Raw genomic sequence first — 13,968 nt, forward strand, 5'->3', positions numbered from 1 at the left:
TTTCAGCTTCTTTCTGCCACCTGAACATTTTCACTTAGCATATTTCCATGTCTCAGCACTGTTGGATGGACCTTCTTTCAGCCTTTTAAGGATTGTTGAACCAGAGGGTTATCATTCTCATTCTTCCAACTGAAAGGTTTCAAGGTTTTTTCATACATGTGCACAGTTCCAAAAATCCTATCTTGGATTTAAATGCTCTCACTGTCTTGGTGAAACCTTCAGAAATTTTGGAATCTTGTGGGTCAATGATTGCCTCCCTTCATCACAGAGACTTCCTAGCATCCATCCACATAAGGGATGGGTATTTATATATTCCCCTCTTTCCAGCTCATCAGCAATTTGAAATCAAATGGGCCATGGGTGACAACCACTATCAGTTTGTGGTCCTTCCTTTCGGCCTTGCCTCGGTCCTGAAAGCATTTACAAAGGTCCTCTCACCAGTTCTGGGATTTCTTCTTGTCAGAGGAATTCCAGTCATTAGATACTGTACCTGGTTGATCTGCTGCTGACCTCTCTGACACTGGACTCCAATGTGTTAATTACAGTGCAAACCTTGGAGGACTTTGGATGGATCCTGGACTTTGAGAACTATAGCTGAACATGAGCATCATCTTGAAACTCCTACGCAGAGCAGGGGTAGGCAACCATGGCACTCTAGCTGTGGTGAAACTGCAAATCCCATCATGCTTTGACCTCTATGAGTCGAGCCTGTGGCTATCAGAGTCTTGCAATACCCCATAGGAGGTGATTGGGTCCAGAAATGTCACAGGCTATTTGCCTATATTGCCCATGTGCTAGGAAGCGTGTCGAGATAAATTACAGGCAAGGCACCGCTTCCCCGCACATGCGCAATTGGCAGTACAATTTGTGGACCTGATCAGCGGGTCTGAGCATGCGCGTTAAGCCAACGCCCCCCTCCACGCCCCCGCAGATCAACAGCTTGGAGCTTGTACGTGCAGCCGACGCCCCTCTCCACGCCATACATTTCTAACGGTTCCAGGATTCTACCAGAACTCAGACGCATGCGCCTTCACTAAATTTTTCCCTTGCATGTATGTGCAGCTCCATGTACATTCTGAAGATTGTGAACAGGCAGGTAAGTTTGTGTCGTTGCAGAAGATACGCATCATGTCTCTGCTGCAATAAATATTTATTTAGCTTGCCTGTTCAATATTTTTTTTAACCTCAGTTCCGCTTTATACCAGTGAAACTTGTGCTCATATTTATTACAAAACAGAGGCGGCGCCATTACGTCACGCAGCTACAATAACGCCACGCCCACCGATGTACCTCACGCAATATGTGTAGCAATACAACCAGCCATAGCCCGCACACAGCTCTGACGTAACCACAGAGGCTCCGCCCGGGGAGTGGTCTTTGTCTTTCAAACGCCCAGCAGTCTGTTTTTTTTTTCTTCCTCAAGTCTCCCAGCTTTGTAAACACAAAGCTGTCGGGGAGTGAGCAGTGTCATCAGCGCTGTCCTGTGTTCACTTACCCCGCTCTGCCAGCAACCTATCCCGCCTCTGATGAGCTCCAGCAGCCTGCATCGGTCTCCTACCTGTGACCGAAGCCTGATATGTGCCTGGACTGCGGGGCTGAGGCTCTGCTCGGGATCCACAAAGACCAGCGCCTGGGGAGCCCAGCCGGGGCTGAGCGGAGGATGGACTGAGGTGCAGGAGGCACCATGGTATACGTGATCTGACCAACAACTGGCAATTTGGTTAGCGCTTGTAGCCTCGGAGAGGTGAGCAGCCCACCCATGTACATATATATACACGGGGGTCTTGTGTCCCGCCCAAATACCATCAGATCAGGGAGGGGCTCCATAACGGCTCCAGCCAACTTCACGTACAGTATATAGTGTACATCCTGAGACGCGGGTAGTGATTGTCACTTTACATGAGTTGTGTACATGAAGGGGTAGGGAACACAAAATGACAATGTTGGAACCCCAGCAGCATATTCTAACATTTCAGCTGATTATACATAAGGCCTCATATACACCTTACTGAAAAACCATGACTTCAGGTGTATTCGGAGCTCATTTCTATACCCACCAGGACCCATGTAATGCTCTTCTATGACTGAATGAACTCTTAGGCGTCCAGTAATGTCTAAGACTGGGTTCACACCTAGGCGTAGCGAATATGCGCATTTGTTGCGTGATTCGCGGTTAAAAAAAAACCCACGCGTTTCCGTGGTCTACTTGCCTGCATCCCAATGGAAACGTGCGGCAAAAACGCCCCAAAGAAGCTCCTGTACTTCTTTGGGCGTAGGACGTTTTGTTCAGACGGCCTGTAATACGCCCAGGTGTGAACCATACCCATAGGAAATAATGGGATTTCGGTTTGAGTGTTTTTGCAGAGCCCTTATGGGCACCCCTGCTTCAGAGGCTACCTGCGGATCTGTACTTCTTACCAGCAAGTTTAGGCCCTGTTGACCCTGTCATGCTGTATAACCATGGTGTGATGAATGAATGGCACCCCAAAGCATGCATGTTGCCATGTAGCTGAAAATGTTTTGGTGTGGTAATGCAGCCATGGTCCCGACTTCCGCCGAAGAGTGGGGGGGACACAGAAAACCATGGGGGGGCGACAGACCATGGAGGGAGGGACAGACCTGCAGGCTGCTTACAAGTGATCTGGGATCACTTGTAGCCGCCCAGATCACTTGTACAAAACGTCTGTCTCGCTCTACATTTAGCCCTGTAGCAGGGCTAAATGTAGAAAACAAAACCACCTGCTCGCCGCCCGGAACTACATGTCCTGGGTGTCAGGTGATAGGATTATGTCACAATAGATACATTTGTGATCTATTATCCCTCCCTAACATGTCTCTTAATGCATTATAACATAATAATATATTTAAATGAATCCTTTGTTGCAATCTTTTGATCAATTGTTCTCTTTCATCCATGTCCGGGGAGATTAGTTACAGTGCCATGGGCTGTAAACATGTTGACAATGTTGCGCAATGATCTCAGTGGAGTTACATTGGCAGGTATTATGGCAGTGTGGAGAATTCTGGCCAACTGTTGTTTGATCCCTTGAGTGTGGGCAGAAGGCTCTTCATACATTTAGATGCACAGATTAGACAGACTGATCACATCTGCTCTGGAGTCGACATCTGGGGCTTACTCTTCCAGTGTTCCCGTGAGTTAGAGTTGAGTCGTTTTGAATAGTTGCAGTGTTCGATTATAGTCTGTCTTTTCTGGCATGAGTAACAACTATTGTGAAGACCGTAACTTGGAAATATATGGCAAAACACACAGGAAGTTTTCTTATTAAATAACGATGGTCATAGGCAAGTGATTGTCACATGATCCAGCTGATAACATTTTCTTTGAGGAGACAATCTATGGCCACATTCAGAAAGAGACAACTGAGAGATCTTATGGGAAATCACGACTACAAGGTTTTCTGGTCTATCCAACTGCTTCTACTGTGTAACTGGGGCTATCTAATTGGAAATATGGGGCGCAGACACAAAAAGCAAAACTCTATTAGTGAAATAAAATGTTTTGTTGGCCTTAGTTTACAGTACCGCAGCACAGAAGATCGCTTACACTGCATTATGTGAGTGAGCTGAATGGGGCTGGGAATGAGGCATTCATGCTATGAGGCTGTTGGCTGCACAGCTGACAGTCCCCTAGCAACCAATGCTGCTGACAGTGGGTGGAGCCTGCTGGGGAAGCTGAGAGACTAGTTCCTCATCAAGTCTGCTCCCCTGGTGATTGACAGCAAGCAGTGAGCGGATTCCATAGCCAGTAGATGGCTTGCTATTGGCTATGGAATCTGCCTGCTGTCAATCACTAGCAGAGTGGACCTGAGGAAGTACTCCTTCACCTTCATTGTAGGATACTCCTATATGAAGCTGGGGGTCTTTGTGCATATTTCCTGTGAATGCAAGAAGTTATATAAAGCTCCCCAGCAGAAAGACAATTCGGCGGAGGCACACAGTTCTTTGGGTGAAATGGCTGTTTATGTAAAAAGCCATCTGTAATAGTAGCATACAATCCAAGCTATAATGTCATTTAGTGTGACAACATAATTGCATGACCATGCACATTGGTTTTAAATACAAAAGAACTTTCCCTAGTGATTTCAAGTGGAATTGTACCATTTAAAGGCATGTTCTTCACAGATTGAGGCTTCCTTTCTCTGTGCATTTGATTTCCTTGTAGTAAGCAGTGAGAAGTTTCTGATGCCAGAATGTCAATCTATTACCCCTCGTGCGTCAGGTGATTGTCGCACTACTGGGTTTTGTCATTGGGGATTCCACAGCTAGTTACAGAAGCATAAGAATCTGCATGCTCAGATTCCTGGAACAGGACAGCAGCATACAAACGGTGCTTTTCACACTAGGTCAGGAGAGTATCACTAAATGGTTATGAAAGACAAGCTGTGCAGGGAAAAGATAACAAGGTTCGGATGTTAGTAAGTAGATAATACTTAATGGGCTTTTTATTGTTCTAATTTTCTGGCTGCAGTACTGCTTTTAAGGAAACGTATCCTGGGAGAAGCCTGGAGGCTGGCATTGCTGATTCCTTTGTATACAGAAGCTGGTTGCCTGTGCTGCAAACTCTCTTTTTTTTTTTTTTGTAATTGTTTTGAGTCACTAACCTTGAGAATGTATTAAAGCCAGTCAGTCTGTTTTAGAGCCAACAGTCTAGCATTAAAAGGAGGTCCGCAATGGCAGCCCTCCATTTATTATTAAGGAACTTTGTGTTTGTGAAGTTATGACAGAAAATCACCCACGTATGAATACCTTCTTTCTCCAAACTTCATGCCTTGTGTGTTCATGCATTTTCTCAGTTTTGTGCTTCTGTTGTTTCTAGATATCTGTGCTTGGCGTAAAAACTGGAAGGACAGAAGTACCTTTTTACAATGAAGTGTACTGGGTTGTCGGAGTGCCAGCGCCTACAGTTCTTGTTGGAGAACGCACTTCTTGTGGAAGCAAGCAAATGGAAGGTCCCATGTTTTTTAGATTCAACTATCAAGGTACCAAAAAAAAATCAGTTTGCTTATTTGGTACAGTTGTTGTTGTTGTTGTTTAATTGCCCACCCGGATACCTATTTTCCTTTTAGCACTGATCCATTGACTCCTTTTACTGTGCAGTCCTGTTCAGAGCTACCCAGGCTTTCATCCATAAAAACTTCCTCCTAGGTTGCCTTCTTTGTGACCAGCCCCGTTCTTTCCTGTGGGAGAGCCTTATTCCTCTTTTAGAACAAAAAAAAACACCTAGTATCCTATCTCTCAACCAAGACTGGTGACCAGGGGTAGGGGGAACTGGGCCAAGTTCCCCATCCTGTGGTCTCTAATCAGCTGTGACACGGGACCAGGCGCTTCAACCTTCTATTCATTCAGCTGTCAAATGCATTCTCAGTTTTTAAGCAGTCTTTTTCAAAATAGTGACCAGAGTCTGTAATCGCGCTGGGGGTGTTGGCCGCCACCAGACTGCTTGTATGTAAACAGCCATCACCCCCTATTTCAAATAGTGACTGTTTCCTGCTTGTGCGTGGGCACAAGCATGTTTGTAAAACGCCCACTCGCATTCAAGAATCTACTGGTTGGCCGTTTATATACAACAGCCGGACGGTAAGCAGTTAAATAAGATAAGGAAGGAAGAAAGGAAAAAAAAAAGATACTTTTATTGTAGGAGCATGAGAAAGCAAAGTATTTAAAACATATTATAGAGGGAGTATCCTGTAAAAAAATGACTTTTCTCTTTTTTCAATATGAGTCAGAGGCTGCAGTGCCTTAGATCTAACCTTTTAGATATACAGTTTTTGGCCTGGAAGCACCCTCACATATCAGGAACTGCACTATTTTTCTGGAGGAATTCCAGACAAAGGGGTACATTTTTCAGAGTACTGCTTGGGCACGATGAGCAATTCTAAACATTCCCTACAACAGCGCAAATGTTCACTTTTGCATTCAGATCCATCTTAAAGTGGAAATGGACCCTATAATTATGGTCGCCCAATTACTTTCAAGGCATGCCATGTGACGGTTGTCCGTGTGCTTATTTCAGCTCTCAACTGGAATTTGAAGCCCTCAAATGTCTGGTGTCATAGCTGATCACATGGGCAGCACCAAGGCAACTGCAATCTAAGTAGAGGCTAAGATGGCACCTTCCTTGACTGGTTAGGAGGTTGTAGTTCTGCTTTAATACCTAGAAACCAATATGTGTTCACATACCTGGAAACCAGACCCTTCAGCTGTGCTTCCCCCCTCCACTACCTAATGCTCATGTTCCATGCTGAGCAAACATACTTTCCATTTCAGCAATACTTTCCATATGTGCCACACCATTCCATGAATGCAATTTGTGCACCGTTTTATTTCTTTGGTAACCTTTTTTTTGTTTTACAGGGCACAGATATTTCTCTGATGCAGTATGAGCAAGTAGTTCTTTGGATGGAAGAACTGAGGTCAAGATTCCAATTTTATCCTGAAACTTTCGGCTTGGCTGCTAGTATTCTCAATCGTATCTTAGCAACTGTAAAGGTGAGCGCTTTTCTTTGTGTCATCGCAGCCCAGTGCATTTTTTATTTCAACCTAGTACAAACAAGCTGATGTAGACCCCTCTAAATGTCCAGTGATGTAAGTTTGAGCTCTCTTAAGGGTTTTTCTTTTTCATGTTTTGTCACCTGTAGGTCCAGGTGAAGTATCTTCGATGTATTGCCATCACGTGCTTATATCTTGCTGCCAAAACCAATGAAGAGGATGAGGTAAAGACCTTGCCTTAGATGATATTTTGCTTTCATAGTTTGAATGTGAAACCTCAATTTACACTATATATATATATATATATATATCTCTATCTATAGATATATATCTATAGATATATATCTATAGATATATATCTATAGATATATATCTATAGATATGTATATAGATATATATATATCTATAGATAGCTCTGTTAGGGACATGTTAAAACATGATCAGGGTTGCCCCTTTGCCATGATGGGACCAGGTAGAACAATATTCAGACAATCCCAACTTCAGTGAAGTGGATGCACATAGCAATATTGATCACCTATTGCAAAAGATGTGAGTTGGAGCTTTATGTCAGCTTTCTCCAAATATGAACCTGTATGGTTGTATAAAATGTCATCAATCCATATGACTATTCTTCACTATTCAGGGTATTAAGTAATATGCTTCATGAACCACATGATGCATCTTTGTGCATTCTTTTCCCACAATAAATTCTAGTGATTTAAAACCAAAAATGTAGTCCTGATGGTTTTAGGATTGAGTCTCAAAGGTGCTTAATCTGCCTGTAACTTTTGTGTCATCAGTCAGTCTTGGAAGGGTTTGCTTTCTGCCCTCTACCGATGCAGTTTGTTCATGTTTAACAAATCTATGTACGTGGGAGCAGCTGCATTTGCTTATTACATTCTCAGACTCTGCCTCCTTCTTTGCAGTGCTTTGTTGCGTTTGTTCATTACTGTTCTTTTTCAAAGTTCAGGAAACCTATTAAACACCATACACTCACTCTGTGGCTGATGTCTTACCTCCATAGTAGTAGTAGTAAAGCAGAAAGGTCCAGTGACTGCAGTGAAATAGAACTCCTACAAATCTCTGTTAAGTACAATAACGAAAACTAGGCATGCACCAATACTGGTATTTCGGTATCAAAATTTTTTTTTTTTTGGGTACTTGCCGATACTGGAAGCCAGGTAGCGTGTAATGACTCGCCACCTGGCTTCCTGATTAGCTTGTAAGCCGGTTGGCCTGAAAAGACATGCCACCTGGCTTCCTGATTAGCCTGGAAGCTGGGCAGCGTGTAAAAGACACTCCACCCAGGTTCCCGATTAGCAGTGAAGCCGTCCCCATGCTTCTCATCACTAGGTGACGAGGGAGCATGAAGCCGGCTTCCTGGCCAATCATAAAGCCCGGCGCAGAGTCATTACATGGTGCTAGTATCGGGCTAGGCATCTGAGCATTTGGGCAAGTACGAGTACTCGGCCAAATACTCGCCATTGATAGTAGGTATCAGTGCATCCCTAACAAAAACGTTAAAAATTTTAGAAGTCACATAAAATGACTTTAGGGTAACATTGGAATATTTTGTATTTACCTAATAAAACACTTAGAATAATTCTGTTTTCAGGGCTGCTCTTTGTAACTTTCATTTCTGATTGCTATGTCTACTTGCAAACGTAGGGTTAAGAAGAAAAACACACAGGAAGCAAAGCAGGAGCTGTCTGTATATTTATAACACTTGTTGGCTTGTATAACTTGCTAAAAAAAAAATGTCTAGTTGGTCTGCTTGGCAAGTGTATTCTAATATGTTATGGTGACATACCAGGTTCATAGTCTGCATGTAAACAGCATGTGGCCAAATTAGATTGGTAGACTTACAAATGAGCAATGTCTAAGAATTCTTGTTGGATAAGTGGACTACTTTTGTGAAAGATAACTCAAAGAATGCATATTCTAATTAAAGATACACTCATGGGCAAAAACCATGGAGGCCTCAATTACTGACCTTTCCTTCTGAAAATGCTAGTTACTTGGCTCACCCACCGGCTTTAACACTGTGTCAGTGCTCCAAAACAACTATGCAGGTATGCGACTAATGTCTTTGCAGCAACGTTCCTGATCTGCATATTTGTTCCAACTCAGTGGTTTTGTATTAAAGCCCAAAGGGGAGGGAAGGAAGGGGCAGTGTGAAAACCCACGTACAAGCATTTTCAGAAAGAGGGCAACATAGGTGCCCCCATATTTTTCTCATTCAGTCCCTAAGCACATGAGGCCTAATGGTCTTGATCAAATTGTCTCTCCCCTAACCAGCACTAGAGAAAAGAACTGAATCTGACTGGTTTGATGGACAACACCCTTATGTTTACAGTTTTTATTTTTTAATGGCACTGTGTGTAATTTTATATCACAATTTAGAGGGCCATTGAGATTGTAAACTGGTCTGAACAGTAGTTTAAAGAAAACTTGTCAACAACCTGCTTGATCCAAGATGAAAACTCAATATGCCAAAACAGGCAGTAGATCCTGAGCTACAGATGGCTGCACTGAAATTAAAATAATGAAAATTAAAATATTGACTGTAAAAGCCAAATATGGCTCCATCCTTCTACAGCACCCTCGTAAGGAATAATGAGCCACTCATCACAAAATCTCTAGGGGGGTACAGGACCAAGCTTGGTCTTCAGCTGCCCATTGTCTCAATCACTTGACTGTTATGGTAACCTACTTCTGCATTTTTCTTCATCATCTACTTAATTTTGCAGAGGCTGCTATTTCTGACCCAGTTTCCTGGCTCTCTTGCTGATCTGGTGACTTCAGCAATTTGAGTCAGTGACTCAAAGTATTGAAATGATTTGGTCAGCTTAACAGCTGGGCAACTAGCAAGTTCAGACGGTCAGCAGTAGCGGCTCACATCTCTCTCATTACAGGTTTTTATTAAAGTAAGCCTGTTGGGAATACCAACAAACCTAATTGACAAATGCTATGTTTTGATAATTCTCCAGTTTATTCTTCTAATTCACCTCCTGGAGCAAAAACTCTTGTCATTGATCAGTCGAGCGCCAGTGGCCACTGACAGGACTTTGGTTCAGAAGGGGATGGGGCTTAGCTCCTTTTTGGGCAGAGGTAGAGAACCTGGGATCTATTGGCGGGCTCCCTTAGCTTACAGATATCAATGAGGGATTACCTTGCAGGTATTACAAGGTTTGCCCTTTTGGAAGTATTTCTAGTTTTACAACACCTTAATGTACTTAAAGTACAATTTAAACCTTCAGAGTTTGTTTTGCATATAGCTACTGCTAACAAGCAGTAGCTATATGCAAAAACATTTATAAAAATAAAAAAAGGTTACCAAATAGGTAAAAACGTAACTGTGTCTCTGCCGCTCGCTCCCGTCTGAAGATTCTCGAGCAGCCATGAAGGATCATGGGGCAGGCGCATGCGCAGTAGAGATTCGGAGGAGCAGTGCAAGTCAATGCACGCAGTTGGATCAGAGAGCGGCACCGTTGCTAGAGGGACTCCTGAAAACTACTGGACAGAAGATGATCGGATCAAGAGGCACCATTTAAGGTAAATCCTTAAAGCAGCATGGAGGGGGGGTGACCTTAAAGAGTTTCTAAACCCTCAGGTTTTTTTTGGCATATATCTACTGCTAGCAAGCAGTAGATGTATGCAAAAAGTACAAAAAAAGAAAACCCCGCTTTAACAGCAGTTTAAACTCACCCCGCCTTCGCTGCACGCTCCCGTCAGAGAATCTGAAACTGCTCGGGCGGCCGCAAAGCATCTTGGAGCGTCGCATGCGCAGTTCGGATTTTCGGCCGGGCGACCAGCGGAGACGCAAGGTAAGTCTAGTGAAGTTGTCATCTGGGCAAGTTGTCTATTCCCCCCCCCCCTCTCCTCACCATAATGAAACTTGAGACCCCCAGATTCCCATTTTCTTATCACAGTCAAGTCAAGAAATGTGTTTTTTGAAGTGCGTTTTAAAAATTGTAATTATTTAATATACAGAGACGGAGAATTTTGGCTAAACTTTTTTTTTTTTATTGAATGGAATCTGTTACAGGTAATCCCATCAGTGAAGAAGCTTGCAGTGCAGAGTGGCTGCCTGTACTCATCTGCTGAAATTTTAAGGATGGAAAGAATCATACTGGATAAACTACAGTGGGATCTGTACATGGCCACACCGGTGGACTTCCTGAACATAGTAAGGATAGCAAAATGATTTGAGCATGATGTAAACAAGAGATTTGTATGCACAAGCCTGCTACAGAGCATCTAGACTGGAGAAGCTATTGCAAGCCATTGACCTGTATGGACAAAGAAAACTATTGCCTATCTTTTTTTTTTTTAATTAAGAAAACAAACTATTCTTTCACTTTAAAATTCTAAACAATTTTTCAAAAATATTTAACTTTTTTCATTTCAACAACACTGTACATAGAAAGCTTCAGGATTTTGATACATTGTTCACCTGTCACAAATAAAACTTCTGGTTTTAACAAAAGTGAAGCTCATGTGACATTAATCTGGCACTTGTATCACATGAGCGTGGAAGGTCAAGGAGTACCTGTTACCCTTCTCTGTTGAAAACACTTGCTAACAGAAAAGAAAAATATTTCTTAGTATTATTATTACTATTACAATGTTAAGGCAAAAACTGTATGGTACTGGGACATTACTAAGCCTTTTCACAGCAACAAAACAAATCTACACGCATCGTCTGCTGTCAGTTATTATTTCTTAACAACAGAATACAGACTACTTATTCAGCGTCCAGCGGAAGTTTACCCTGATACATCTAATCGTAAAGCTTTTGCTTAAAGTGTATTAACACTGTTGCAGTCAAATTTGAGAAAACCCCCTTTATGTGTCCTTTATGTGTTCCTTTTCACACAGCATACTGAAAAAAAATTCTTCCCTTTTTTTTTTTTTTTTTTTTTTTTAGATGTTTTATTAAATCGGGCAAGATGGCTGATTTCAGTTCTTTCTTAGCCCTTTCACCGTGGTCCTTTTTATAGAAAGGCTTGAAACTGAAATCTGAGGATTGCATTTATCTGATGAGCATCATTAACACACAGTGGCCAAGCCACCTAAGACCCCTCACAGCCCCTCCTAACACTTCAAAGAAATAGAAGCTAGAAGAAACTTTAACCCTTAAAACCCTGACCCAAGTAAAAACAATTTAAACTGCAATGGGAACATGTAACACATATAAAATAGGTGTTATCCCAATTTGGCTGCGGAAGTGGAAATGCACTTTAAAAACCCTGTATGTTCATACGTGCACTACCTTTTCCTTAGGGGTAGTTGTTTAAGGAGATCTCCAGACAAGAAACCACATTTAGTATTAAGTATAGCATGGGGTTAATTACATAGCTGTATGTGTTTTCATGATTTAGGATGTACTGTTAGGGGGGACAAAACAGTATTTTATGAATCCTGGGAAGAGACAGAATCTGTCTTTTAATGCAAGCAGTACAGTTCATATAACCATTGGCTCAGACATAAAATGGGTGGTTACATTCTTGTACACACTTGAACTGGGTTTTTTTGTTTTACCTTGCAGAGCAGGCATTTCTGCTGTGCACAATAATAATAAAAAAAAAGAAAGTACCCATATCCTGCTATGCGGTATGTTTGATGGCAACCTTGGCTGGAGTTCTCCTTTTATATACTTAATACTATCATCGTATTGTCTTTCTAGCTCTCATTGACTGCAGTACCACAGCTTTTTCTGGCTCATTGTTTGACAGCCATGATGTTCAAGCTGCAATATTGGTTAGACTGCCAGCAGTTACTATGCTGCAGTCTGTTCTGTTCCAAACAGAATAGTGCTAAAATCTAATATGCGGTGCAGGTCTTGGTACACTCACAAAACAAGAATTCACAATTTGTTAAGAAATGGGAGGACTGTGGTTGGTTACTTGGAATATAAGCGAAGATTACTCAAGTAGCCAAGGAACAAAATACACAAAAATAGTTTGGTTATGTTCGAGGAACACATCATTACATTCAGTTAGAAGCTTTATAGTCCGACGTATAATTACAGCATGTACTGACACACAAAGAAAAAGCCACAATTCAGCCTTCCTGATGTCCACTGCATTTTTTGTTTGTCACATTTGGTCAACATAAGTGAAAGATGGAGACAATTGACCTATATATGAGACTTTTTTTTTTTCTGCAGTTCCATGCTATGGTGATGTTCAGTTGGCCTCATCTCTTCGAAAGCTTCTCTCAAATGAATCCTTCTCGCCACGCGGCACTCTTGACTAGGCAGCTGCAGCACTGCATGGCATGCCACCAATTACTGCAGTTCAAGGGTTCCACGCTGGCTTTGGCAATTATCACCTTGGAGTTGGAGAGGATAACCGCTGACTGGTTTCCTATTATGACTGACCTGATGAAGAAAAAAAAAGTAATTATAATATATATATTTTTTTTTTCTATGGTTTTTTTCCCCGGTGTTTTCTTAGCAAGCAGAGAAGTATCATTTTGTCTTATAGAGTCTTCAAATCTAATTTGTGTCTTGTACACTCGTGCAGATTAATATCAAAGTAGCTTCTTTTATTCTATTTTCAATACATTTTTAGTCAAGTAACTCTTGCATGACATGCATGACATGACTGAAGCTAATATTGACAACAGTCTATACAGCTGTCATAGGCATAACAGTTGCTATGATAGAAGAGCTCAGATGAAACACAACAATGTCTTTCAAACATAGTTTAATTTTCTATAGCATTTCTTGTATCAACTGCCATGATGGAGTAAGATGATTTGGGTTTGGATATCCAGATTGCAACGAACACTGCTGGAACAAATCCAGGCAAAAAGTTGTGATGTCGGTTTTTGATTTGTGGATGGGGAAGGTAAAGTATATATTTTATAGGTGATGAGATGAAATGGGGTGTAAGGGAGGGAGAGGTAGAGATGAGAGAAAGGGAGGGGGGAAAAGAGGTGAGGCGGTGGAAGGGAAAAAAAAAGTGGGATTGTATGAGGGAAAATGTAGGTGGGGATCTTGGCAGGGATTAAATGGCTTTGACAGTTGTGTCACGTGCGTTGCATGCTTGAGTACAAGGCGGCAACACTTTTATTGTGTTGCGCAGTGGAGTACAGAGCTGTGACACTTTATTCTCTGCTCCTGCATCGCAACCTTGTTCCCTGTTTGTGCACAATGTTTCCTCTGCCTCTTTTGTTAGGCCTCATTCACACTGCCCTACAATAAGCTGCGTATATGCGCGCATTGTCCCATATGCCGCATATGCAAAGCTGTGTATGGAGCCGTATATTTGCATAGCGTGACAATGCACAAAAACAGAATGGGACCAAGATGCGTCCGTGCAGCATATTTCACGCGCGTATAGGCACGCACGTCCAGTTCATAAAAATTTCTATTATGAATTATGCATTCTGGGATTGCATATAGTGCACGCATATGTGCGTGTATGTATGTGTATATATATATATATA

The 13,968-nt window shown here is 42.1% G+C and overlaps 2 protein-coding genes across 3 annotated transcripts in view; one reads left to right on the top strand and one right to left on the bottom strand.

Moving 5' to 3' along the window:
* Positions 1–1,723: 1,723 nt before the first annotated feature.
* Positions 1,724–11,310, top strand: CCNI2 (cyclin I family member 2). The gene is made up of 5 exons (XM_018563225.1): positions 1,724–1,744; positions 4,838–5,000; positions 6,376–6,510; positions 6,660–6,734; positions 10,559–11,310. Exons 2-5 carry the CDS (start codon positions 4,887–4,889, stop codon positions 10,715–10,717), a joined length of 483 nt encoding a protein of 160 aa, XP_018418727.1. The 5' UTR covers positions 1,724–1,744; positions 4,838–4,886; the 3' UTR covers positions 10,718–11,310.
* Positions 11,311–12,667: 1,357 nt separating this feature from the next.
* The window catches only part of SEPT8 (septin 8), an 86,748-nt gene continuing 85,447 nt past the window's right edge, over positions 12,668–13,968 (bottom strand). For both annotated transcript variants that reach the window (XM_018563223.1, XM_018563222.1), the window contains exon 10: positions 12,668–12,895. In XM_018563223.1, the coding sequence (XP_018418725.1) occupies positions 12,733–12,895 (163 nt within the window). In that variant the 3' untranslated portion in view covers positions 12,668–12,732. The remainder of the gene's footprint in view (positions 12,896–13,968) is intronic.

The sequence above is a fragment of the Nanorana parkeri genome, unplaced genomic scaffold, assembly GCF_000935625.1.
Source record: "Nanorana parkeri isolate BGI_ZX_2015 unplaced genomic scaffold, ASM93562v1 scaffold643, whole genome shotgun sequence".
Taxonomy (NCBI): Eukaryota; Metazoa; Chordata; class Amphibia; order Anura; family Dicroglossidae; genus Nanorana; species Nanorana parkeri.

Excerpts from the sequence above, each read along its gene's own strand:
- CCNI2 (XM_018563225.1), top strand. The coding sequence starts at position 4,887 with ATGAAGTGTACTGGGTTGTCGGAGTGCCAGCGCCTACAGTTCTTGTTG. Across the intron at positions 6,511-6,659 it reads GTATCTTAGCAACTGTAAAG|GTCCAGGTGAAGTATCTTCG; the intron begins GTGAGCGCTTTT and ends TGTCACCTGTAG. Across the intron at positions 6,735-10,558 it reads AAACCAATGAAGAGGATGAG|GTAATCCCATCAGTGAAGAA; the intron begins GTAAAGACCTTG and ends AATCTGTTACAG.